General features: G+C 59.7%; 1 protein-coding gene across 1 annotated transcript; it reads right to left on the bottom strand.

Moving 5' to 3' along the window:
* Positions 1-2688: 2688 nt before the first annotated feature.
* ZBTB32 (zinc finger and BTB domain containing 32) lies at positions 2689-21603 on the bottom strand. The gene is made up of 6 exons (XM_030543131.1): positions 20480-21603; positions 6801-6892; positions 5800-5886; positions 5238-5396; positions 3576-3743; positions 2689-2940 (listed from the first exon to the last, which is right to left on the bottom strand). The coding sequence occupies exons 1-6, from the start codon at positions 21601-21603 to the stop codon at positions 2705-2707; spliced, it is 1866 nt and encodes a 621-aa protein (XP_030398991.1). The 3' UTR covers positions 2689-2704.
* Positions 21604-26572: the final 4969 nt, after the last annotated feature.

The raw sequence follows: 26572 nt of genomic DNA, 5'->3' as shown, positions 1-26572 counted from the left end.
TGCAGTCACGGGACTCCCAGAGCTGGGTGCTTCCAGGGGAGAAGGCCCCATGTCCAAAGTGCCACCACAGAGTCCTGTGGGCAGGAGTGGGACAGAACTTTTGTGATCAACAGAAAATAACAAAGACCTTCAGTATCCCTGAGATATTTAATAGGAAATGTGATCCCTGCCCCCACCCCACCCCACACATGGCTTGTGGGGCCTGGTCACAAACGGGCAAGAGACGGGACACAACACGCAATGGCCATCGGCCCCGCAACACAGCTGGCAAAGCCAGGCCGAGGGCAGGACATGAAGGACTGGCAGGTGAGGCACTCCGGTTGCTGTGGCTCATTGAGCCTCGGTTTCCCCAGTAATGGGAGACTCCGTCTGTCCAGACTGGGAAGGTCTTTGGAGCAGGGAGTGTCTCTAACTCAGTGCTGTCATAAACAGATAGCTAAGGGTTAATGTCTCTTTCACCTGAAGCACCTGACCAGAGGACCAATCAGGAAACCGGATTTTTTCAACTTTGGGTGGAGGGAATTGTGTGTCTGGGGTCTTTGTTTTCTGGCTGCCTGCTTTCTCTGAGCTTTGGAGAAGTAGTTTCTGTTTTCTAATCTTCTGTTTCTAAGTGTAAGGACAAAGAGATCAGATAGTAAGTTATATGGTTTCTTTTCTTTGGTATTTGCATGAATATAAGTGCTGGAGTGCTTTGATTTGTATTCTTTTTGAATAAGGCTGTTTATTCAATATTCTTTTAAGCAATCGACCCTGTGTTGTGTCACCTTAATACAGAGAGACCATTTGTATGTATTTTTTCTTTCTTTTTATATAAAGCTTTCTTTTAAGACCTGTTGAAGTTTTCTTTACTGGGAAATTTCAGGAAAATTGAGTCTGTACTCACCAGGGAATTGGTGGGAGGAAGAAATCAGGGGGGAGATCTGTGTGTGTGTTGAATTTGCTAGCTTGATTTTGCATTCCCTCTGGGGGAATAGGAAAGTCCTTTTTGTTTCCAGGACTGGAAACGGAGAGGGGGAGTCACTCTGTTTGGATTCACAGAGCTTGTGTCTGTGTATCTCTCCAGGAGCACCTGGAGGGGGGAAGGGGAAAAGGATTATTTCCCTTTGTTGTGAGACTCAAGGGATTTGGGTCTTGGGATCCCCAAGGAAGGGTTTTCAGGGGGACCAGAGTGCCCCAAAACACTCTAATTTTTTGGGTGGTGGCAGCAAGTACCAGGTCCAACCTGGTAACTAAGCTTGGAGGTTTTCATGCTAACCCCCATATTTTGGACGCTAAGGTCCAAATCTGGGACTAAGGTTATGACAAGTGCTTGTGCAGCACCCAGTGTGATGGGGGGGTCTGAGCAGTGCCCATGGCAATGGGAACCCCTGTCTTGTTGAGGAGTCTGTGCAGCATCCACAGGGATAGGGGAGTCAAAGCAGGCCAAGGGGTGGGGGAGCAAGGGGTGCAGGTGGGCAGAATAGAAGGGGCAGTGCCATATAAACCCCAGCTATTCCTCCCCGCTCCCCAGTTCTCCAGTCCCTGGCCCTGGAGCCAGTTCTTACACCCCCTCCCTCCAGATAACTTCCCAGTTCTCTGCTTGCAGTTCAGTGTCGCCTGGATTCCTGCGGGCTAATGAGTCCCACCCTGCTGCTGGGTAATGAGTGACCCGTGGTAATCCAGGCAGGCCCTTCCCCAGCCACTTGTGACATTGCAGCCCAGGGCTGGCAGAATCTCTCCCCTCCAGTCTCAGCTCTCTGCTGGCCATGTGGGGTAGGGACCCCAAGCAGAGCAGGGGATCCTGGCAAGCTAATGACAGATGCCCCCTCCCCCAGTCAGCTACTGAGCAGCAGGAGTCCCCGCTGATCGGGGTTCACCTAACACCTCCCACCCCCACGATAACGGGGGTCTCCCCATCCCCACACTGAGGGTGATGTTAGAGGTTGGGGCCCCACACATACAGCCCCCCCTACATAGTGAGATGGGAACAGCAGGACTGATCTACTCCATGTGGGCTCTCGTCTCTGGCCTGCAGCAGGTTCATGCCCTCAGTAGCTAGCTGCCCATGGTGCCAGTGCCACACGCATGACTCCCAGCCAGCGGGCAGCGCTCCCGGCGTGCTGTGTGTGATGGGCAGGAAAACAAGCCACGGATCTGTGTTCTGCGGGTCCAGCCATGGCCAGCTGTGCCTTCTCACCATGCCAGGTGCTGCTACACCCCACACCCTCCCCGTGCCACGCACCATTGCAGATCCGTCTGCCATGCCGACGCTGGTCCCCGTACCACGCACCATCACAGATCCGTCTGCCATGCCGACGCTGGTCCCCGTGCCACGCACCATCGCAGATCCATCTGCCACGCCAACGCTGGTCCCCGCGCCCTCCCCGTGACATGCACCATCGCGGATCCATCTGCCATGCCGACGCTGGTCCCCGCGCCCTCCCCGTGCCACACGCCATCACGGATCCAGCTGCCAGGCCGATGCTGGTCCCCGCGCCCTCCCTGTGCCATGCGCCATCGCGGATCCAGCTGCCACGCCGATGCTGGTCCCCGTGCCCTCCCCGTGCCACGCGCCATCGCGGATCCAGCTGCCACGCCGACGCTGGTCCCCGCGCCCTCCCCGTGCCACGCGCCATCGCGGATCCAGCTGCCACGCCGACACTGGTCTCTGCACCCTCTCCATGACACACATGAGTCTCCCGATGCCTGCACTAGCACAGGTGGCTCAGGAGGAGGTGGAGGAGGAGTAGAGGTAGGTGGTCTCGATCGTCCAGTCCGAGGGCAGCTCCTCGGGGCAATGACCCTTCATGTGCTTCTGCATGGCGGCCAGGCTGGGGCAGAACTGGCAGCACAGGGTGCAGCGATAGGGGGCAGCGCCACCATGGGTCCGCAGGTGCTTGATCATGGCAGAGTAGTCGCGGGAGCGCTGGGGGCAGAGCTTGCACTGGAACGGCTTCTCGCCTGCAGGGGGCAACGGGCTGTGAGAGGGGGTATCCCCAGCCCCTCCCGCCCCCTTCCCTGCCTTGGCTCCCCAGCCCTATCCCACTGCCCGCCCCTTCCCCCCAGACCCAGCCTCACTTTCCTGGGGACAGCACAGGGGTTTGGGCCACGGCAGGGTTGGGTGCGGGAGAAGTTAGGGCTGCCCCCCCAAGACCCAGGGAGATGGGGGGACTAGAGTGCCCCCGACTCCCAGTGGAGGGAGGGCTGGGGGCGATGGTGTGGGAGCAATGCCTCAGCCTGCAGGGGCACAAGGCAGGTACGTGTACCCGGTTCCCAGGAGTTAGGAGGGGTGCAACACAGCCAGGAAGCACCAGGGGCTGAGGCCCCTGGGGCAGGGGCACACAGCCCTGGTGGGGGGAGATGATGCCCCTGGGGGAGGGGCACACAGCACTGGTGGGGGGAGATGATGCCCCTGGGGGAGGGGCACACAGCACTGGTGGGGGGAGATGATGCCCATGGGAGAGGGGCACACAGCCCTGGGAGGGGCTGACGCCCACGAAGGAGGGGCACACAACACTGGGAGGGCTGAGGCCAGTGGGGGAGGGGTACCCCACACGAGGGGGCTAGCGCTGTGGCTGGAGGGGGGTCCCGCTCACCAGTGTGCACCCGATAGTGCGTCTCCATCTGGTGCTTGAGGGTGAAGCGCTTGCTGCACTCGCTGCACTCGTAGGGCTTCTCGCCTGGGGGTGCCCGCCGGGGCCCCCGCCGCCCGGCCTCGGCCTGAACCCCACGGGCACAGAACTCCCGCTGCAACAGCCGCTGGCCTGCAGGGATGGCACCAGCGTCAGGCCTGCAGGTTGGGAGCGAGGGGCACCGGCTGGATGGGGGGGGCTGGGAGAGCAGGGGCTGCTGGTCAGGAGTGAGGGGCACTAGCTGGATTGGGGGGGCTGGGAGAGCAGGGGCTGCAGGTCAGGAGTGAGGGGCACTGGGCTGGGAGAGCAGGGGCTGCAGGTCAGGAGTGAGGGGCACCGGCTGGATGGGGGGGCTGGAAGAGCAAGGGCTGCTGGTCAGGAGTGAGGGGCACTAGCTGGATTGGGGGGGCTGGAAGAGCAAGGGCTGCCGGTCAGGAGTGAGGGGCACTAGCTGGATTAGGGGGGCTGGAAGAGCAGGGGCTGCCGGTCAGGAGTGAGGGGCACTAGCTGGATTGGGGGGGCTGGAAGAGCAAGGGCTGCCGGTCAGGAGTGAGGGGCACTGGGCTGGGAGAACAGGGGCTGCCGGTCAGGAGTGAGGGGCACTAGCTGGATTGGGGGGGCTGGAAGAGCAGGGGCTGCCGGTCAGGAGTGAGGGGCACTAGCTGGATTGGGGGGGCTGGAAGAGCAGGGGCTGCCGGTCAGGAGTGAGGGGCACTAGCTGGATTGGGGGGGCTGGCAGAGCAGGGGCTGCAGGTCAGGAGTGAGGGGCACTGGGCTGGGAGAGCAGGGGCTGCCGGTCAGGAGTGAGGGGCACTAGCTGGATTAGGGGGGCTGGAAGAGCAGGGGCTGCCGGTCAGGAGTGAGGGGCACTGGGCTGGAAGAGCAGGGGCTGCCGGTCAGGAGTGAGGGGCACTAGCTGGATTGGGGGGGCTGGCAGAGCAGGGGCTGCAGGTCAGGAGTGAGGGGCACTAGCTGGATTGGGGGAGCTGGAAGAGCAAGGGCTGCCGGTCAGGAGTGAGGGGCACTAGCTGGATTAGGGGGGGGCTGGGAGAGCAGGGGCTGCAGGTCAGGAGTGAGGGGCACTAGCTGGATTTGGGGGGCTGGAAGAGCAAGGGCTGCCGGTCAGGAGTGAGGGGCACTAGCTGGATTGGGGGGGTTGGGAGAGCAGGGGCTGCAGGTCAGGAGTGAGGGGCCCCGGCTGGACAGGGGTGGAGCGAGGGCAGGGCTGGAGGAGCAGGGGTATGGATCTGGAGTGAGAGGCACCAATGGGATGGGGGAAGGGCAGGGTTGGGAGAGCAGGGGCTGCAGGTCGGGAGTGAGGGGCGCTGGCTGGATGGGGGGGCTGGGAGAGCAAGGGCTGTGGGTCAGGAGTGAGGGGCATCAGCTGGATGGGGTGGGGGTGGGGGCAGGACTAGGGGAGCAGGGGCTGCAAGTCGGGAGTGAGGGGCACCAGCTGGAGGTGGGGGGGCAGGGACAGGGCTGGGGGAGCACTGGTTTCAGGTTGAGAGTGAGGGGCGCCGTGGGATGGGGAAAGGGCACGGTTGGGAGAGCAGGGGCTGCGAGTCGGGAGTGAGGGGCGCTAGCTGGATGGGGGAGGGGCAGGAGCGCTCATGGCCCAGGCTGTACCCATGTGGCTGCGGCTGTGTCTGCGCAGCGCCGTCTGGCTGGGGAACCGTCGCTGGCACAGCTGGCAGATGTAGCTCCAGGCGCCAGCTGGCGGGACCCGTGGGGGGCACCGTGGGCCGTACATCAAGTACAGCGTGGTTGACGCTGCCGTGGCTGGCTCTGGGGAGGAGCAGGAGAGACACAGCTCAAAGATGTGCCCAGCCCTCCCCACCAGTCCCTCACCAGTTAGCCCAGCTGGCTCCTACCCTCCACCCTACCAATGAGACCCATGGGCCCGTGCAACCCGGGTTTTCCAGCCCCACTGCTCTCGGGTGACCCTATAATAACAACGTGCCCAGTAGAAACAACTGAAACATCCAGCTCCTTGCCTCTGCCCAGGGAGGACCACTGCCTCCCTGGCCCCCCGCTGTTCCTGCCCCTGGAGCACCCCCTACCCCCGCTGTCCCTGCCCCCCAGGGTCTCCCTACCACTGTCCCTGCCCCCTCAGGTCCTCCCCCACTGACAGCGCTCAGGGACCCCCCACTGTCAGTGCCTCAGGTCTCCCTCCTCCCGCCCCTCTCACCTCCAGGGGACGCTATGCTCAGAGGCGGCAGGTCCTTGTCACAGCTCCGCTGGGCCCAGAAACGGGGGAGCGGGAGCGACTGGGGCCCTGGGGAGATGGAGCGACTGTCAGATGGGGTGTGGGGAAGACTGGGTGAGAGGTCTGGGGGAGGGGCAGTAAGGGTGGGGTCGAGGATCTTAGAGGGGAGGCGATAGTTGGGGTGGGGCTGGAGGACTCAGGAGACAAGGGCAGGAGGGTGGCAGGGAGGTGGCGGGGGGCCTGGTAGAGCCAGTGAGGGGCAAGGTGGGGGGAAGAGCAGGGGGAGGTAATGGGGCAGTAGGTCGTTGGGGTCAGGGTCCAGGAGCTGCTAGTGCGAGGAGACGGGCAGGGTGGGGCAGTTGGCAGGGTCCATACCTGGGTGGCACAATGAATGGGGCGGATGGTGGGTGGTCCATGTGTGGGTGGCAGAGTGGGTGACAAGGTGGGGGTCCATATGTGGGTGGCCTGGGGGGCAGAGGGGCACATACATGAGTGGCACAGTGGGGGCAGGGTCTGGGGTCAATACAGAAGTGGCACAATGGGGGGCAGGGGAGTCCTTATGTGAGTGGCACAGTGGGGGGTCCATACATGAGTGGCTCAGCGGGGGTGCAGGATGGGGGTCCATATGTGGGTGGCACAGTGGGGGGACAGGGTGGGGGTACTCATGTGGGTGGCAACATGGGGGGATGGGCGGGGTCCTTACAAGGCTGGCACAGCGGGGGTGCAGGATCAGGGGTCCGTATGTGGGTGGCTCAGTGTGGGGAGAGGGTGGGAGTCCTTATGTGGGTGGCACTGTAGGGGGGTAGGGTAGGGGTCCGTACATGGGTGGCACAGTGGGGATGCTGGGGGGTCCATACATGGGTGGCAGAGCAGGAGGTGCACAGTAGGGGGTCCATACATGGATGGCACAGCAGGGGGGCAGGGTGGAGGGTCCTTACATGGGTGGCACAGTGGGGCAGGCGGGGGGACAGAGGATTCCTTACGCGGGTGGCAGAGCAGTGGGAGGTGCTGGGTATCTGGGCCCCGCTGGGGGCAGAGGTCGTACCCCGAGCTCTTGGCCGGAACCGCCAGCAGCCTGAGCAGAGGGAAACAAGGGGTTAAATGGCAAATGACCCACAGGGCTCAGGATGGAGACAGGCAGAATCTCCATTCAAAGCCCCCCATCCCCTCCAGCCCCCCCTAGCTCTCACCCCATTGCTCCTGTGACGCTGTGTACCTCAGGGCAGCACCCTACACCCCCCAGTTTATCTTTATAAAAGGATTGTGTGGTATCCAGTGCAAAGCTTGTCATGTTGGGTGTCTTCGGAAGGCTCCTGATGCACTGGGCATGGTTGTTACGGTGATGTTACGATACGGTTACGAGTTACAGGTTGTAATTTCATGTATATAGTTATGAGGCTGAAAATGTGTCCTCGTGACTTAGGGCAAGCCCAGGCAAAAACTCCCCAAGAGCAGAGGGACAATTCACACCTCATCAGCGCAGGTATGGGACAAACCCAGCCCAGCCTCACAGGAACAAAGGACACTGGCCTAGGCAGCAACAAAGGATCTGTTGGACTCTCAAGGGAGTCAGCTCCTTCCTTTGGCCTGTTTGGGACTGCGATGAGGTAATGCTCATCTGACTTCGGGCGGGGGGGCAAAGCCAAGAAGGAAGAAAGGGCATGAGAAAAGTAAGGGAAGTTTGCCAGGCTCTTCCTCTCTCTTCCACCTCCAGCTACAGACGCCACCACCAAGCTAGTGAAGCGCTGATCAAAGGGGAGAGCCTGCTGAAGAGCAACCAGCCAGCCTGTGGTGAGACGCGCATCTACGTTTGTAAGGGCATTGAAAGTGATAAGATCAGCTTAGAATGCAGTTTGCTTTCATTTCATTTGACCAAATCTGATGTATGCTTTGACTTAAAATCTGTCTTTGGAGTTAATAAATCTGTTTGCTTCAAGTAGACTAAGCAGTGTGTTTGGGTCGAAGCATGTCAGAGACTCCCCTTGGGATAACAAGCCTGGGACATATCAATTCCTTTGTTCAATTGATAAACTAATTATATAAGCTTGCAGCGTCCAGCGGGCATAACTGGACACTGAAAGATGGAGGCTCTTAGGGTTGTATCTGGGACCAGAGATATTGGCTAGTGTCATTCAGTGGCACAATCCAAGGAGCAGCTTTAGGCCAGAGGCTGTGCGTGAACAGCCCAGGAGTGGGGTTCTCACAGCAGAGCAGGGTGAGGCTGGCTCCCAGAGTCAAGGATTGGAGTGACCTAGCAGATCATGGGCCTAGATAACACCAAAGGGGAACATCACAATCCCCTAGTCCCACATGGCTCTGACCCCATCGCCCCCTGGCCTCCCCACTGCTCTGACCCTCACTGCCCCCAACGCCACATTGCCCCCTAACCCCCCACTGCTCTGACCCATCGCTCCCTAGTCCCACTGCTCTGACTCCCATTGCCGCCAACCACTTTGACCCCCTCATTGTGTAAGCCTCTTGCCCTGGAGACAATATGCTTAGAGAGAGGAGGCTCCCCCAGAGTCCTGACTGGCTTCGTAGGGAGTAGTTCCAGAGCATTGACCTGGTGACTCCATGACAACTGGTGGAAGCAGTGGGATAAACTGCACCCAGTGGACAGAGCATCCTGCAGTAAGTGACTGGGGAGCACTAAAAAGAAGAGGGATTAGCGAGAGACAGATGTGCTGAAGGGTCCAAGAGGTGAGGTTCCAGGAAGCAGAGGAGCTTACAGCTTAAATCCCAAGAGAGAGAGTGGACCCCCGAGAAGGGCTGTCGCACTGAAGGGGTTCCTCCCAGCGATCATGGGAGCTGAGAGAGCACAGGCCTGTGAGTCCGTAACCACTTGGGAACATCTCGGAGATAGCCTAGAACCATCTCCTTAAGAAGGAGATTGTAGAGCTGTGCAGAAGGAGAGGGCTGCATATTGGAAATTCACTAAGACACAGCTGATTGCTCAGTTGGAAGAGGAGGATCGCTCTGAGGAGCCAGTTCCTGACTCAGCTGGGACCGCAAGAGAGGCTGGGAGCAGCCTGGTGTTCCAGAGACCCCTGACCCCGACTCCAGGGGGTCTCCACCAGGATCTGAGACGGATGCAATTGGAGCTGAGATCGAAGGACTTGGAGGACCATGAGAGACAGGGAAGCCATGAAGCAGAACAGCAGGAGAGACAGGCAGCAGGAACTGGTGATGGCTGAGCTGAGAGGCAGAGGGACCCATCCAGGGGTGAGTGGGGATGGACCCTGAGGTGCTAATTCGGCAGGGAACCTCAACATTAAATTGCTGCAGCAGGTTAAGGAGGGGGGAGAGACAGATGCCCGTCTCGCGGCCTTTGGGAGGTTGGCAATTGGAACCAGGCTGGCCCTGCCGAAAGGCTTCAGTGTCTAGCCCCCTTCCTGGGTCCCAAGGCCATAGAGCTGTTTAGCCAGATGGACGGTGTGGCCAACTGGCTCCCACTCCTGGCCCCAGCATATATAGGTCTGCATGGACTCTCCTGGGCTCAGGCCTAGGGTAACCAGACGTCCCAATATTACCAGGACAGTCTTGATTTTAGGGGACTTGTCCAGCGTCCCGACCTTACATCGGTTGGGACGCCCTTTGTCCCCATATCGGGGACCATCCGACTGCAGCCACAGAACCACAGCCACGGCGCCGCCACTCACTGCTTCCTGGGGCAGCTCCCGCGCCCACCCACCAGCAGGAGTGCCATGTGCTGCAGGGGCGGGGCAGAGAGCCTCTCTCCCCCCCACCAGACCCAACCTGCCACCTTAGGAGCCAGCAGCCTGTCAGATGCTTCCCAGGATGGGAGCCGCCCCAGGTGAGCCCCACCAGGACTCCCCACATCGCCCGCTGGCAGGTCCCTCTGGCTCTTAGGGTGGGGTGGTTCTTTTCCTGGCCAATGGGAGCCACGGCGCTCGTGCTTGTGGTGGGTGCAGCACGTGGAGAGTCTGGAGACTCCCCTCACCGCTCTGACCCTAGGAGCCAGAAACCTCTGGTAGGGCTGGTGAGTGCGGCCAGGGAAGGGGCAGAGTGTGGTGGAGTGAGTGTCTGGGAGGTGTGTGTGGCGCGCTGGGCTGTGAGGGTGTGGAGGGCGCTGGGCAGTGGGGGAGATCTGTGTGTGTCAAGGCACTAGGCAGTGCGGGTCCGTGTGGGGCATTGTGTAGTTGTGGTAGGGCTGTGGGGAAGGGCACTGGGAGGGAGGAAGGAAGAGAGGGAGGGGAAATCTGTGTGTATTGGGAAACTAGTGAGTGGGGGGTTCTGTGGGGGGTACTGGGCAGCTGTGATGGGGCTGTGGGCAGAGGGGCGCTGGGTGTTTGTGCACAGCACTGTGCATCTGTGGTGGAAGGGTTGTAGGGGGCTCTGGGCATAGTGGATCCAGGGGGCGCTGAGCAGGGGAGCTGTGTGGCGCAGCATGGGCCCACCCCCAACAGGAAGGGGCACGCTGGTAGCACAGAGCCAGGCGGACCAGTGTGCCTCTGACTCCAATTGGCTGTGCACATGTGTCTGTCTGTCTGTATCATCCCCGCCTCCCCCCTGCTCACTCAATGTGTCCTGATATTTTACTCTTGCGATCTGGTCACCCTACTCAGGCCCCTTGAATCCCCAGTGGGAACGGAAGGTGGCGGTCAATGGGAAGACATTCCTGGGGTGGCGAGACCCTGGGACAGAGAGGAGTGTTGTCAGGTCCTGGGTGGTGCAGCCTCACCAGGTGCTGAGGGGCTGTGTGACCTGGGCGAAGGTCCCAGGGATGAAGCCCCTCGCCCTGCCTATGGGGGATGACTGTGTCTCTTTGGGACAGGATCCAGGCCCTGCTCCTGTAATGGCCAAGGATTTGAATTTGAATCCAGGGAACCAATCTGCTGAGACTGAAGTGGTCAGTAAAATGACCTGGCTGGCAGGGAGGAGGAGGTGCTAGGCTCAGGACACCTGCCTGTCTGTAACCAGTGCACTGGAGCTGAGTGGGGCAGAGATACTTCCCACCCCCCTGCATGGGGGGAGGTGGCTCACGCTGGCTTTCATGCTGTGAGCAAAGCAGCGGGCTCACTGCCTGCCCTCACTGGAACAGCAGGAGCGAAGCTGAGCCCAGCGGGATCCACGACCCCAGCTGAGTGTGGAGAACCACAGCCAGGGCGGGACAGCTGCCAACCGGGCCTGCCTTGTCCAGAGGTGCAAAAAGCCCGGAGCAAGAGTAAAGCAGCCTTGAGACACCTGCTTGTCATAGAGGAGCCTTTTCAGAAGGTGGCCTTGGTCTTGGTGAGGGATGAATGGGAGGGGAAGGCTCCCCCAATGGAGATTCAGTGGTGGAGTATGTACTGATGACCTCCTGAGGTCCCTTCCAACGCTGATATTCTATCTCTATGTGACTTTCTAGGAAAAGCTCGCTGAGTTCATGGGTCTGGCCAGGGAGAACCTAGCCAGGGCCCAAGGGAGGCGGAAGGTCTCATACCACCACTCAGCCTACGGCACCAGGGACCAGGTGAGGGTTCCCATCCCAGTGAGGACGAATAAGCTGCAAGCTCCCTGAGATGGGCCCTTCAAGGTCATCCAGCAGCTGAACGAGGAAAACGATGTGCTGGAACTGCCCAACCGGGCTCACAGCCACCGAGAGTACCAGGTCAACATGATGGAGCCATATTGTGACAGGGAGAGGCTGGTACTGGCCATGTGTGGCCAGTTGGAGAAGGGTCTCTTCCCTTGCTGGAATCAATATGCGTCTCTGACCTACTAACCCCTGCCCAGCAGGCAGAGATCAGAGAGATGCTGCATTCGTACCAACAGCTGTTTTCCAGCTGTCCTGGGGTCACTAACCGAGCTATCCGCTGAGTGGAGACGCCCTCCCATCAGGTGTGCCCCATTCAGAGTAACTGGGAACAAAGCCCAGGCCCTGGAGGGAGAGGTCAGAGACATGGTGGCTTTTGGGGTGATCCAGCCACCCACCAGTCCCAGGGGCCTCTCCCATGCTGCTGGTCCCCATGAAAGATGGGTCAGTCTGATTCTGTGTGGCCTATTGGAAGCTCATTGCCATCACCATGTCCGGTGCCTGCCCATGCCTAGGCCTCATGAGATCCTAGACAAGTTGGGGGGGACTCGGTACCCCATGACCAAGGATTTCACCAAAGGCTACTGGCAGGTGCCTTTGGATCCAGATGCCAGGTTGAAACCTGCTTTTGTCACCCCTCTGGGGCTGTAGAAGTCCCTGGTCCTACCTTTCAGGCTCAAGACACCAGCACCAGGTGGATCAGTTACTTAGGGGGATGGAGAATTTTACCCTAGCTGACATTGATGATATTTGTGCCATTAGCCAGACCTGGGAGGAGCATGTGTCCCAGAGCAGTGGGGGCCCAGGGAGTGACGGGTTCAGAGTTGGCTGGTTGTTGGGGTTCTCCAAGATATCAGCTGTGATTTCCTGTTGCGGGATGACTGTCTCTCTTTGGGACAGGATCCAGGCCCTGTTCCTCTCGACTCCCCACCGCTCTGACCCCTATCATCCCCCGGCCGCCCACTGCTCTGGCCCTCTGTGACAAAGTGCGTGTCCCATTGCTCCCAAGCAGAGGCTGAAGGGCTAAGTCCGCGCTCGGAGCAGGCAGGAGGTGCCATGGGGTCATTCAAGGGCTGGCCCAGGCTGACCCATAATGATGGACAAGCTGAGAAGACAATGGAAACCCCCCACAGCCAGAGGACCCCCTGAGACTCTGGCCCAGGGCTAAGCATGGGGGGTTGGGGAGGGGGAATGGGACCGGCCTAGGGCAAAGCCCCAGACTTAGGGGCAGGGCTGGGCCTGGGGCAGGGACCACCCAAAGGGGGCTGGGATGCTGATGGGTTCATCCAAGGGACAGGTTAAAAGCTGGGGCACGGCACCGATCCTGTGTATCCAGGACCCCCTCCATTGCCCCATCGCGACCGCTGCCCTGAGCCACAGGCGACAGTCTTGCTCCAGCCAAGCACTGGGAGCTCCCACCCCTCCATCTGGACCACATGGTTATGTCTGGCGCACGCCGGCAGGCAGTCGTGCCGCAGTTCCAGGGCTGGTTATACATGTACCAGCTGCCTTGGGGCATGGGTGTGTCCCTGAGCTCGAAAACCGCAGCTCACAGCATGGAGGGAGCTGGGTGCCAGATATAAAACCCAAATGTGCACCATCCCCTGCAGGTCCCCATGCTTAACCCCTGAGAGAGAGTGCACCCCCGAGAAGGGCTGTCACACTGAAGGGGGTTCCCCCCACGAACCGTACAGGGCCAAGAGTGGGCATGATCTTTGAGTCCATGACAGCCCCACAGTTCACCCTGAAGTTCCCATCACTGGAACCCATCCCCGGAACCCATCCCCCTAGAACCCAGCAGCCCCACACAGTTCACCCTGCAGATCTTGTCCCCCTAAAATCCAGCAGCCCCCCACTGTTCACCCTGCAGGTCCACATCCCCCTAGAACCCAGCAGCCCCACACAGTTCACCCTACAAGACCCCATCCCCCTAGAATCCAGCAGCCCCACACAGTTCACCCTACAAGACCCCATCCCCCTAGAATCCAGCAGCCCCACACAGTTCACCCTACAAGACCCCATCCCCCTAGAATCCAGCAAGCCCCCCACAGTTCACCCTGGAGATCCCATCCCCCTAGAACCCGGAAGCCCCCCTGTGACGAAGTTGAGGATTTCTGTAGTGTTTTACATTAATAGCATGTGTGCACCTCAGTTTCCCTGTGTGCTGCATGTTTAACAAGGTGGTGGGAGAGGGTTTGTTGTTGCAGAGGACCAGGGGTGACCTCGCCTATCAGCCAGGACCCCTGAGCAACAGCCTGGAGCTGGGGAACCCTAACAACCGGTGACCTGGTGATTAAGAGGCCCACCTCAGCTTGGCAGTCAGCTGGTTCTGGCCAGTGGGAACACAAAGGGCTGAGGAGAGAGGACCCGGTGACCTGACCAGCCAGTTCCAGCCAGAGGGGAACAAAGAACTGAAGAGAGAGGGCCCCAGCGACCTGTTTACCTGGACAAAGGACGAGGAGGAGCTGTTGGGGCCGGGATGCCCAGCTGGAAAGCTCAGGGGCTCTGGACTGAAGAGAGGGAGCAGGCAGAGCCCGCCAGGATGCAGGAGAGACTTAGATGTACTGTGCTGAGGGAGGCCAGGCCTGAGAGTTTCCTGTGCTGGGTTCAGACGCTCAATAAACCCTCCTGTTTTATGCTGCCTGAGATTATCTCCGGTCTAGAGAGCAGGGTGGCGTTATTCCCTCTGGGAGTGGAGGCCCCAAGGGTCCAGAGCGAGTGGCCTCCCTGAGGGGGCCCACGGTGAGAGACAGGCATGCAAGGCTCAGAGAGGTGCGGTTCCAGGAGGTGGAAGAGCTTAACCCCCGAGAGAAAGTGCACCCCCGAGAAAGGCTGTCACACTGAAGGGGTTCCCCCCAGGGACGTTATGGGGCCAAGAGTGGGCATGACCTTTGAGTCCATGACACTCCCACAGTTCACCCTGCAGATTCCATCCCCCTAGAACCCAGCAGCCCTCACAGTTCACCCTGTAGGTCCCGTCCCCCTAAAACCCATCAGCCCCACACAGTTCACCCTGCAAATCCCTTCCCCTTAGAACCTGGCAGCCCCCACCCCCCACAGTTCACCCTGCAGATCCCATCCCCCTAGAAACTGGCAGCCCCCACAGTTCATCCTGTAGATCCCCATCCCCCTAGAATCCAGCAGCCCCCACAGTTCGCCCTGTAAGTCCCCATCCCCCTAGAACCTGGCAGCCCCCCACAGTTTGCCCTTCAATTCCCATCTCCATAGAATTCAGCAGCCCCCTACAGTTCACCCTGCAAATCCCCATCCCCCTAGAATCTTGAAGCCCCCATCAAATGATTTGGAACCCAGCTGCCCTCATCATATGCCACAGAACCTGGTCGCGCCTGAAACACGCCATTCCACCACCCAGACACCTCCAATTCTTACTCTAATAACCACCCATACTTCTAGAACTTGGCTGCATGTATCGCTCTAGAATGTGGCAAGACCTCGCCCCCCAGCACCATCCACATTAGAATCCACCTGTCAGTACCACCAGGGAACACTCTAGAACCTCCCAGCAGATGATCAGAGTGGTTCGATGTGACGAAGTGGGGGACTGTCTTGGTTTTTCCTTGTTTTTCCAATGGTTTGCATGCAGAGGGGGTGAGACTCAGTTTCACTGGGTGTTACTGGTTTAACAAGGTGATGGGAGAGGAAGTTGTTGTTACAGACGACTGGAGAGGGAACTTGGGACCCCGGCCAATGGCCTGGAGAATGGATACCCCAGCGACTGGTGACCTGGCGACCTGGTGACCTGGAGGCCCAGCTCAGGAGTCGCTGCCAGTTCTGGCCAGTGGGAGGACAATGGACTGTGAAGAGAGGACCCCAGTGACCTAGCCAGGTCCAGCCAGAGGGGGCCAGAAGACAGAAAAGAGAAGAGGAGGCCACAGTGACCCTGTTTACCTGGAGAGACAGAGAGACAGAGGCGGGGCTTGGGGGAGGTGATATCAGATGCCCAGCTGGGAAGCAGGGGGGCTCTGGGCTGGAGAGGGAGAGCAGGCAGAGCCCACCTGGATGCAGGGGAGACTGGGATGTACTGTGCTGAGGGAGGCCAGGCCTGAGGCCCAGAGAGTTTCCTGTGCTGTGTTCAGATTCTCAATAAACCCTCCAGTTTTACACTGCTGAGTGTCACTCCAGTCTAGAGAACAGGGTTGCATTATTCTCTTTGGGGAGTGGAGGCCCCGGGGGTCCAGAGTGAGTAGACTCACTCCCTGAGGGGGCTCATGGCGAGAAACAGGTGTGCTAAGGCTCTGAGAGGTGGAGGGGCTTAACCCCCGAGAGAGAGTGGACCCCTGAGAAGAGCTGTCACACTGAAGGGGGTTCCCCCCACAGACCGTACGGGGCCAAGAGTGGGCATGATCTGTGAGTCTGTGACACTCTAGAACCCACCCAGCCATGCATTTTCCTCCAGAATGGTGACATCAACATGCTGAAGCAATCTAGAACCCAGTCACTCCTGGGACTCTAGAACACTCTCCAGTTGTGTGGTGCTCTAGAATGCAACCCTGCTGTTCCTGCGTGATCTAGAACTCCACCAGGCACCACACCCAGACTGCCTGCACCCTGCTGCCTGGCCCGCTACATCTACAGGTCTGTCTCATCTTACGCAGGGGTTCCGTTCCACGGTTAGCGCGTAAAGCGAAAATCGCGTATAGTCAAAATTACATTGAGTTGAATGGCGGGTGATTGGCAGGAGGAATCGCCCACACTACAGAAACAGTATTTAAATTATTTTTCTCCTTTTTTTTTTTTTTTTGCCAACCGTGTAAAGCTGAAATCACGCATGTTAAATGCGCGTAAGATGTGACAGACCTGTACTTGGCTCACTGTGGCTCTACAACTCTTGCTGCAGCTGGTTTTGGTGGATGCAGGTAGCTGGAGCCCCGAGGCCAGGGCTTAAGGCACCCCATTCCCACCTGTCTGGGTTCAGGCTCCACACGCACCTGCTAGACACACAGCACTGTGGCAGCCGAACCCTGGGGAGCTGCCGGGCCAGGGGCACTGCTCAGCAGAAGAAGAGATGTGGGGAGCAGTCCCCTGTGACAACATGGCAATTTTCGTAATATTTTAATGACCTCTATGTGTGCCTCGGTTTCCCTTGTGCATGCTGGCCGGTGTGGGGTAAAGTCTGTTTTTGCTCTCAGGGCAGACTGGGAGACAAAGCTATAAATGTCATCTGGCCAGCTGAGCTGTGATGGGTCGTTAAGGAGGTCATGAAAATGGACTCACTAACCCCATGTCAATGGGAAATTGAAAAAGACAGCTGCAAAACTGATCGCCAGGACGTAGCCCCCAGCCAGCCCATGACCCAGAGGAGCTGCGATTTCCCCGCCTCAATGCAGGGGAGCTGGGCAGAGACCTCAGAACAGGGAAGGTGCATGATGGGGGGCACAGGAGCTGGCATCAGTCCTGGCAGAGTGGACAAGGCCCTCCAGCGAGTCGGGCTCCGTTGGCCATGCTGAACGGGGTGAAGCAGAAGGGCCCAAGGTGCAGCCTAGAGGCACTGAGGCCATGTGGCAGAAGGACGTGAGCCCCTTTGGGGGTCTGGCACATTGTAGGGGCTCCACTGAGGAACTGTTCCAAACCTGTGGCACGGCCCCAATTCTGCGCATCCATGACACCCCCACAACCCCAGCTGATGCCCAGCTCTGAGCTCAGGGCTGAGCAATGCGGTGCCTGCCCCAGCTGGGCACTAGAGGGCTCCATGCACCAACAAACCTTAGCTGGCTCTAAATCACAAAAAGGGAATACATAGCAAATGGGAAAAGGAGGGAATGGAGAGCAATGACTGTCACTGAGAAGCTTGGAATTATAGAAACTGGATAAGGGAAGCAAAAGGATGCCAGACGCAATCTGCGGCCAGCAGAGAGAAAGACAATGAGAAGGAGTTTTTAAAGTATATTGGGAACAAAAAAGAATCCTAAATGCTCTTGGCCCTGTGCTATTTAACATCTTTAACAGTGACCTGGAAGAAAACATAAAATCATCCCTGATAAAGTGTCTGATGACACAAAAACTGGAAGAATGGGAAATACCGAAGAGGGCATGTCACCGATTCAGCACAATCGGGGTGGCTTGGTAAACAGGGCACAAGCAAACACTCTGCATTTTAATACAGCTAAATGTCAATCTATCCACCAGGGACCACAGAATGTCAATGGAGGACCGCTCCAAAAGAGGCGACCCTGGCGTCTATAAACAGGGGAATCTGGAAAAGCCCACAGGTTATTTGACTTCTGTACTTGGCCCTGGTGTGAGTGCAGCTGGGACCCTGTGGCCAGCCCTGGAGCCTTCCAGAAGGGATGTAGATAAATTGGAGAGGGGTCGGAGAAGAGCCTGAGAGGACAAACTCCAGGCATGGGATCAATTTAGCTACACAGGGGGCAGGTTGAGGGGCGACTTGGCTGCAGTCTGTGCATGCTGACAGAGGCACGGCTCATTAATAATTGGGTCGTCAGAGGAAGATCTGCCCCATGGAAGGCTGGAAACTGAAACCAGACCCATTCAGCCCAGAAAGCAAGTGTCCCTTTGGAACCTGGCCCGAGTAACAGAGGTGCAGGCTGGGGCGCTGTGTGGGGCGAGGGGGCTGGTCCCACAGTGAGGGGCTGGGGCAGAGCTGGGCTGGGGAAGGGCGCACAGTACCCTGTGTGCAATATACATGCATCCTGCCCCACGGCTGGGAACAGGAAAGAGCCGCCACGCGATCCCCGGCCCCCTGCGTGCCCCACACAGGGTGAAAGGTTCACATCTTCAAACCACAGCAGCTGCTCAGCCAGAGGCTGTGGGTTGGTACAGGCGGGTGCGGGGCAAGGCTCTGGGACCCGCAATGCACAGGAGGACAGAGCATGATCACAATGAGCCCTTCTGACTTTATAGCCTCTGGGTCTAGGAAGCTGTGAACTGGGGCTGCCCAATGTCTAGCCCCCATATGCATCCCGAGATCCACTCCCACAACCCATATTCATCCCCCAATCCACCCTTACAACAATAGCCCCTCTGCCCCCAATCCACCCCTATACCCATATCCCTCACTGCTCACACCTAGATCCACCCCTACACTCCATATCCCCCCTGATACCCAATCCACCCCTACACCCTATATCTCCCACTGCCCCCGCTGCTCCCACCCAGATCGACCCTACACCCCATAGCCCCCTGCCCCAATCCACCCCTAAACCCCATATCCCCCCGCTCCTCGATCCACCCCTACACACCATCTCTCCCACTTCCCCCACCTAGTTTCACCCCTATATCCCATATCCCCCCTGCTTCTCCCAGATCCACCCCTACACCCCATATCCCCCCTGCTTCCCAATCCACCCCTACATCTCATATCTCCCACTGCCCCCACTACCCCCACTCAGATCCCCCCCAACACCCATAGCCCCCTGCCCTAATCCACCACTAAACCCCATATCCCCCTGGTCCCCAAACCAACCCTACACCTCACGTCCCCCTGCTACTCCCAGATCCACCCCTACAGTAGCTCCCCTGCCCTCCCGATCCAACCCTCTACCCCATAGTCCCCTGTCCCTGATCCACCCCTACCCCCATAGCTCCCTAGCCCCACCCAGATTCACTCCCACACTCCATATCCCCTCTGATCCTCTGAGATCCACCTCTACACCCCTTAGCCCCCTGCCCCGATCCACCCCTAAACCTCATATCCCCACTGCTCCCACCTAGATCCACCCCTACACCCCATGTCCCCTCTTCCCCCGATCCACCCCTACAGCCCCCTGATACCCCTTCACTTCCTCATCCTCTGAATTTAGGTAATTTGGCCTAGAGGAAAATGTGAACGGCTCTAGGGTGATGGGGGGGAAGAATGTGTCATCTAGGAACAACTCAGCCCTTTGAAGTCGGGCGTGTGGGTGTGGGGCTGGCTAGGGGAAACCCCAAAGGCGAGTCAGCCGGCCACCCCCTCCCATGGGACCTATTTCATCTCGAGCTCCGCCGCTCTCTGGGGCAGGAACCTGCTGGGCTCAGGCTCTGTGTGTCACTAGGGGTGGGAGAGACCCTGAGCCGTGACCAGCATAACTGCAAACCAGAGAGATCGGGGGATTTCCCCCCAGAGCGCCAGGCCAGGGCTGAGGTACTCGGGAGCTCCCCCCATGGACAATGCTTTCCCTCCGCTCAACACCCCCTGGCTGCAGTGCCCCTACTCTAGTGTTAATCCAGCTGGCCCGGCGCCAGGGACAAGCAGCCTCTGGCCACAGCTGCGAAAGATCAGCGGCATTTGGTAAGGCGCATGCGCAGCTGGTCCATGCCTGCCCCTGGTGCCCTGCTCAGAGCTGCAACAGCACCTGCCATGCCTGCCTTCACGGGGAGGGTGTCCCAAGGAGACCAGGCAGGAAATGAGTGACACAGCCAGTTCCCACAGAATAGGGCCCGCAGCTGAGAGCCAGTGTGCCTCGGAGTCGCGGGGGGAGGGAGGGCAGCAGCCTCATGGCCTGAATCATCCCCCCGGGCTCGCAGCCCCCTTGCTCTAACAACTAGGCCTCACTCCCCTTCCAGGGATAAAACCCAGGAGTCTTGGCTCCCAGCCCTCTCCTGCTCTAACCCACTAGACCTCACTCCCCTCCCAGGGACAGGGATAGAAGCCTGGAGTCCTGGCTCCCAGCTCCCCCTGCTCTAACCCACTAGACCCCACTCCCCTCCCAGGGACAGGGATAGAACCCAGGAGTCCTGGCTCCCAGCTCCCCTGCTCTAACCCACTAGACCCCACTCCCCTCCCAGGGACAGGGATAGAACCCAGGAGTCCTGGCTCCCAGCTCTAACCCACTAGACCCCACTCCCCTCCCAGGGACAGGGATAGAACCCTGGAGTCCTGGCTCCCAGCTCCCCCTGCTCTAACCCACTAGACCCCACTCCCCTCCCAGGGACACGGATAGAACCCAGGAGTCCTGGCTCCCAGCTCTAACCCACTAGACCCCACTCCCCTCCCAGAACTGGGACTAGAACCCTGGAGTCTTGGCTCCTAGCCCACTCTGCTCTAACTCACCAGAGCCAACTCCACTCCCAGGGCCAGCCAGGGATAGAACCCAGGAGTCCTGCTCCCTGCCTCCCCCCACCCACTCCCATCACCTATGGCTTCTCTCCCACCTCCACCTCGCTCACCTCTGGTCTTCCAGTTGCTTCTCTCTGCCTGTGATCCCACTGGGGGTGCCCAGCTTCCCCATCTCCAGCCCGCAGGGGAAGGGTCGGACGTAGCCATGGAAACCCACCGATGCTGAGAGGGCCATGTGCCCAGGCCCCAGGTTGCCCAAGGGCGAAGGCAGTGACTGCAGCTGGTAGCTGAGCAATGGTGGGCAGGGCTGGTAGCCAGAAACCACCCCCTCTGGCCCCCAGAGTGCCTCTGGCAGCCAGGGATGGGCACGGTGCTCCTGAGGCAGTGGCTGGGCCGTAGCTGTGATGATGCTTTCCCGTGGCTTGAGGGAGGACTGTTCAAACAGGACCCAATTGGGTGCCAAGCTGCCATCTTGGATTTGGCTCCCCTTACTGTCTGGCCTACCCAGGCAGGGCCCATCGGCCAATAAAACTAGGTCGTGGTTGCCTGGTGACTTCATCTGGGACATCCCATCCGCTGTCTCCTTCCTCGCATCTTGGGCGCCAACCCCGTCATGGCTGCCAGCCCAATCACCAATGCCAACTCCATCATGGCCGCCAGTCTTGTTGCCAATGCCCACTTCGTCAGGGCCATCAGTCCTGTTGCCAATGGCAACTCCATCATGGCCACCAGTCCTTTTGCCAACTCCACCATGGCCACCAGTCTTGTCACCAATGGCAACCCCATCATAGCCACCAGTCCTGTCTCCAACGCCAACTGAGTCATGGCCACCAGCCCTGTCGCCAATGCCAGTCCCATCAGGGCCTCCAGTCCCCAGCACCCTGAGGCACGCCTGCTCCAGCTCTTCCATCTCCAGGTCCCGGGCAGTGGCCAGGAGGCTGGTGAGCTCCTCAGGTGCCACCTCAAGGCTGCCAGTGTAGGCAAAGTCCAGGGCGTGCTTGAAGGTGGCAGGCGCAAGGAAGTCCAGATTGCAGAGCTTTCTGGGGCCCTGTGGCAGGAGGAGCCGGGCCAGGGTGCGGCTGGCGCAGGCCAGCACCAAGCTGTGGGCTGGGAAGTCCTGCTGGCCCACGCGCACCAACACGTCACACAGGGTCCGCACATGCCTCAGCTCACTGGCCCGGTGCAGCAGCAGGTCCCGGTGCGAGGGGCTGTGCAGCCTGACCCGCCGCGCCATCTCCCTGCCACGGGGCTCAGGGGCGCTGCCGGTCAGGGGTCAGCTCCTCCATCAGATGCAGGGCTCTTCCTCCTGGTGACAAGAGGAGAGGGAGATCATCAGTGGGGATGGGCTGCACAAGATGGCCGCCAGGCTCTCAGACCCAATGCTCAGGGATGGCGGGAGCGTGCAGGGGTGAGGACTGTAGAAAATGGCCACCAGGGTCACAGACCCAATGCTCAGGGATGGCAGGAGTATGCGTGGAGAGGGGGGCTGCAAAAGATGGCTGCCAGGATCTCAGACCCCAATGCTCAGGGATGGTGGGAACACGCTTGTTGAGAGGAATTTGAACCCCTCCCCCCTCTCATTTCACTTTAGTTACACAGACATTTGGGGGCTACAGTTGTCCCTCATTCCCCTCCACTCTTGCCAGCCCTGGGCGGGACTGTGCCTGGAGGGAGGGGCTGGCAGGAGGGATGTATGGAGGGGGACGATTGTGGGGGAGGGCAGAGGGCTGCTGGGGGTTGCGGGGAAGAGGTGGTGGCCTTGCAGGAGTTGGGGGCATTGGTATGGGGACTGGCAGAAGTGAGGGTTTGGGAAGAGTGTGTTGGGAGAGAAGATGGCAGGAGCGGAGGGCAGAGGGGCATATGGAAGTGGGAGGCTGGCATGAGCAGGGTCTGTGTGGGGGGTGGGGGTGGGCCTGGGCCAGCTAGATGGATCGGACAGGGCCGTGAGCCATTCCCAAGGGGGGCAGGTCCTGAGCCAGATGGGAGAGGGGGCATTAGCCTGTCCTGTGGGGGGCAGGTCCTGGGCTGGCCTGGTGGGGAGTGTTAGCCTGTCCTGTGGGGGGCAGGACTGGGCTGGCCTGGTGGGGAGTGTTAGCCTGTCCTGTGGGGGGCAGGACTGGGCTGGCTGAAGGGGGGCTGTGAGCCTGTCTATGGTGGAGCAGGGCCTGCGCCGTCTGGGAGTGGGGGCCTGAGCCCAGCCTGCTCATGGCTGGGGGGCCCATGAGCCCATCTCGTGGGGGGCAGGGCCTGGGCTGGCTGGGGGGGCCGTGAGCCCATCTTGCGGGGGGCAGGGCCTGAGCCAGCTGAGGGGGCCGTGAGCCCATCTTGCGGGGGGGCAGGGCCTGGGCCGGCTGAGGGGGCCATGAGCCCATCTCGCGGGGGGCAGGGCCTGGGCCGGCTGAGGGGGCCGTGAGCCCATCTTGCGGGGGGCAGGGCCTGGGCCGGCTGAGGGGGCCGTGAGCCCATCTTGCGGGGGGCAGGGCCTGAGCCAGCTGAGGGAGCTGAGAGGCCATCTCGCGGGAGGCAGGGCTGGGCCAGCTGAGGGGGCCGTGAGCCTAGCTCATGTGGGGCAGGGCCTGGGCCATCTGGGGGTGGGGGCATGAGCCCGGCCTGCGGGGGGAAGGGCCTGGGCCAGCTGGGGGGGCTGTGAACTCATCTCAAGGGGGAGCAGGGTTTGGGCCTGCTGGAGGGACAAGGCCTGGACTCGCTGGGGAGTGCCGTGAGCCCGGGCCACAGGCGGCAGGGCCTCCGCAGCACAGCGCTGTTGGGCTTCGGGTTTTCGCTTTGTTGTCTGCGAGGCAGGAAGTTGAAGCGGGGGGGGGGGGGGTGAGCGCCCAGCTCTCAAATGCATGAGAAAGTGTCTTTCCTCACCACCCCTCAAACCCCTGGCTCTGCTCCCACAACAAAGGCAGCGAGGCCAGCGCGGGTTCGCTATAGGAAAGAGGCAGCCCCACCAGAGAACGCAGGGGGGAGTGGGGTGCTCTGGATTGGGGGGTTGACTGGGAGCCAGTGAAGGGATCCCCTCCCTCCAGTGCATCCCCAGCCCCTCCACCAGTACCTCCTCCCCCCCAAGGAGAGCTCCCCTCAAACTCCTGGGTGCAGAAATGAGTGCTCAGTCCAGCATTGCACATACGGAGCAAGCACTGGGCCTTGCTCCCCTCCCACTGCCAGGGAGAGAACCCAGGAGTCCTGGCTCCCAGCCCCTCTTCTCTAACCACTAGACCCCACTGCCCTCCCAGGGCCAGGGAAAGAACCCAGGAGTCTGGGCCCCCAACACAGAAGCTTTTTAAAAGATGCACTTAACTACTCTTCTCCTCCCACAGTCCCCGTGAATTGATCCAAGGTTTCCAGGTGCCCAGATGTCTTAATGAGACCCCTGATTTTTTGAGGCGGGGAGCTTGGCGCTTCCTGGACACAGGGCCTCTTTGGGGTATCAGGCATCGGCTCCCCAAAAGCACTAGCCCCTTTTCAGAAGCAGTGGCCAAAGGTGCCCCTGAGACAGGGCAGGGCAGGGCACAGGGCAGAAGGGAGTGAGATGGGGCCATTCCAGGGTAAAGCTGTAATGGGAGCTGCACTTTATAGGGACACCGGTGGCCAGCTCCACCTGCACCCTATGCCTGGGTTTGTGGGGGCTCCTCCTGCCCCTCTGCTGTTCTCGCAGATACACTCTACAGAGGCCAAGGGATCTGGCCAAGTTTGGATGGATGCTTCCAGCCCCATCAAACTGCTTCTAACTCACTGCAGCAAGGTGGCCTTCCTTGGCCGGCTGAAAACCCAGAGGCCTCCACTGAGATCAGGGCCCTTCACCCCTCCCGACTGTGCCAGGTGCTGCACAGACCCCGACCAAGTTCAGGGCCTCCCCCTCTCCCCCTCCAATTGTGACGGGTGCTGCCCAGACCCTGACTGAGATCATGGCCCCGTTCTACTAGGTGCTGCCCAGACCCTAACCGAGATCAGGGCCCCGTTATGCCAGGCGCTGCACAGACCCTGATCAAGATCAGGGCCCCATTTTGCCAGGCACTGTACAGACCCCGACCATGCTCAGAGCCCTGTTGTGCCAGGCACTGCACAGACCCCGACCGAGATCAGGGCTCCCACATTGTGCCAGGCACTGCAGATATATAGCAAGCAATTCCCTCCACTGAATTCAGCTTGCAATTCAGATCGACGATTTGGACAAGAAGAGAGTTATGCACTCCATGCGGAAACTGAGGCCCAGATAGCCTGTGTGAAATCCCAAAGGTCCCACGGGACCTCTGTGGCACAGCTGGGAATCGGGCCCAGGTAAGGTGAGTCCCAAACTCACGTTCTGGTTATTATTAATTAAAAAAATAAAACAATCCCCCAAAGAACCAAAGCCCCTCTCCCCCCCACAACTCAAGACACTTGAAAACCATTGGGAGCAAAACATATGTCCCATCCTCTGCAGATACTGCCAGGCAAAAACAGGGCAGGGCTGGGGCCTCAGGCCTATTTCCAGTATCGAAGCAACAAGGACCCCCCAAATAGCAGCTCGTCGCCACCAGAAACCGCCCGGGAAAGAGGGCAGCACCCCTCATTCCCCCCAGATTCTCCCATGTTCTAGGGCACCTTCAGGAGGGCCAGTCTCCTGGCCATGTGGCCTCTGCATGGCATCTGTCAGCAATTGTGGCAACTGCCAGCTCGCTAAATTCCAGATTGTTCGGGTATAAAAATCCCTCCCCTTTTCCCAGCATCCCAGTAAACAAGGGATAGAAGGGGACTGCAACTAGTCCACGGGCACTCAGAAAGGGATGGCAAGGGGTAGATCCCAGAGCCCTGCCGTGAGCGTCATTAGCCTGGGAGAATCCCCCTTGGGAATCAGCAATATAGCACACATGACACACGCACATCCGTGGAGCAAACAGAGAATCTTCATTCCTGGCTTTGATGGGCCACTGGTCTGAGCAGGGATGGGGGATATAGGTTGGCTGGGCCCATGGACTGGTCCAGGGCAGCGCTCTTGAAGAGCGATGGGACAGGATTTCTGCCCATTCCCTTCCCATGCTGGTGTAAATGGGGAGCGGCTCCCAGGGGTCAGTGGGGCTGAGTCCCCTCATTAATACAGCCTGGGACTCCTTGAGGTGGTGTCTTGGGATCAGATAGCAAACAGGCTGCGAACCCGGTTCAATGGGGACCCCTAGAACTGGCCTTGGGGCAGGAAGTGGCTTTCCGTTTGGCCTGTCCAGCACCGGGCACAATGGGTCCCAGGGCCATGGCTGGGGCTCCCGGGTGAGGGGCTGGGGGACTGGAGAATCCTCCCCATAATGACACTGCAGCTGGGAGAGGGACCCTGAACTTGACAATGGCTATTTATCTATTTAACAAAGCTCCCAAGGATGGGGGAGTAACCCCAGTGTGGCCCCATGGGAGGGGACAGGAATTGGGAGGCATTTTAAAGTAAGCCTGGTGGCCACATCCCAGCCAGGCCAGGAGTCAGTGACTGGCAGGCTCAGGGCTAGCGGGAGAGGGTGCTGGCGCAGGGCACAAGCCGATGGGGGGCTGAGATCGGGACCCACGGCTGGCACCTGGGTGATGCGAGTTAACTACTCCAGTTGGGTTAATTCTATGGAGGGCCTCGCCCCGATTTCCTCTCCCTGCTGGCAGGACGTCCTATGGATTTTCTGATGGCCGGAAGCCAGGGGGCACAGGGCAGCTAGGCTAGGGGATGGGGAAGGTGAGGGGGGTAGAGACCATCCGCAGGGACCTAGGTGCTGTGAAAACATGAGGTGCTGGCTTAGGGGGGCAGGGAATAGGGCAGAGACCTGTCCCCTCTAGGGGGTATTGGCCCCGATTCAGCCACGGGGCGGGGGACTGTCTGGCTTAGGGGGCGGGAATGGGTCACGGGGCCTTTTCCCTCTGGAGGACTCTGGCCCTGATCCAGTGCAGACCAGGGATGCAAACCCCTCCATCGGTGGCACAACTCACAAGCAGTTGCAGACCTGGGAGAAATGAGTTGCCTTCAGCTGGGACTGAGCAGGGACCAGCCAGGGGGTCTCCCTGGGGGTACGGAGGCAGGGGGCCAGCAGTTCACACTGCTGCTGTCCCCGATGCCCTGGTTCCCCTCTCCCCCCTGGGGCCCAGAGGGGCTGCCCTCGTTGAAAAGGGTTACGCACACCGCGGCGAGCATGGAACATCCTGTGCCGTGACACGAGGAAACAGACGTGCACAGAACCTAGAGAGGA

This window comes from Gopherus evgoodei, unplaced genomic scaffold, assembly GCF_007399415.2.
Source record: "Gopherus evgoodei ecotype Sinaloan lineage unplaced genomic scaffold, rGopEvg1_v1.p scaffold_31_arrow_ctg1, whole genome shotgun sequence".
Lineage (NCBI taxonomy): Eukaryota > Metazoa > Chordata > Testudines > Testudinidae > Gopherus > Gopherus evgoodei.
The sequence above is the reverse complement of the archived record's forward strand: the minus strand, read 5'-3'. Positions and strand labels throughout refer to the sequence as shown.

Excerpts from the sequence above, each read along its gene's own strand:
- ZBTB32 (XM_030543131.1), bottom strand. The coding sequence starts at position 21,603 with ATGGCGCGGCGGGTCAGGCTGCACAGCCCCTCGCACCGGGACCTGCTG. Across the intron at positions 6,893-20,479 it reads AAGCAACTGGAAGACCAGAG|GCTGCTGGCGGTTCCGGCCA; the intron begins GTGAGCGAGGTG and ends CCCTCTGCTCAG. Across the intron at positions 5,397-5,799 it reads GAGCATAGCGTCCCCTGGAG|AGCCAGCCACGGCAGCGTCA; the intron begins GTGAGAGGGGCG and ends GCTCCTCCCCAG.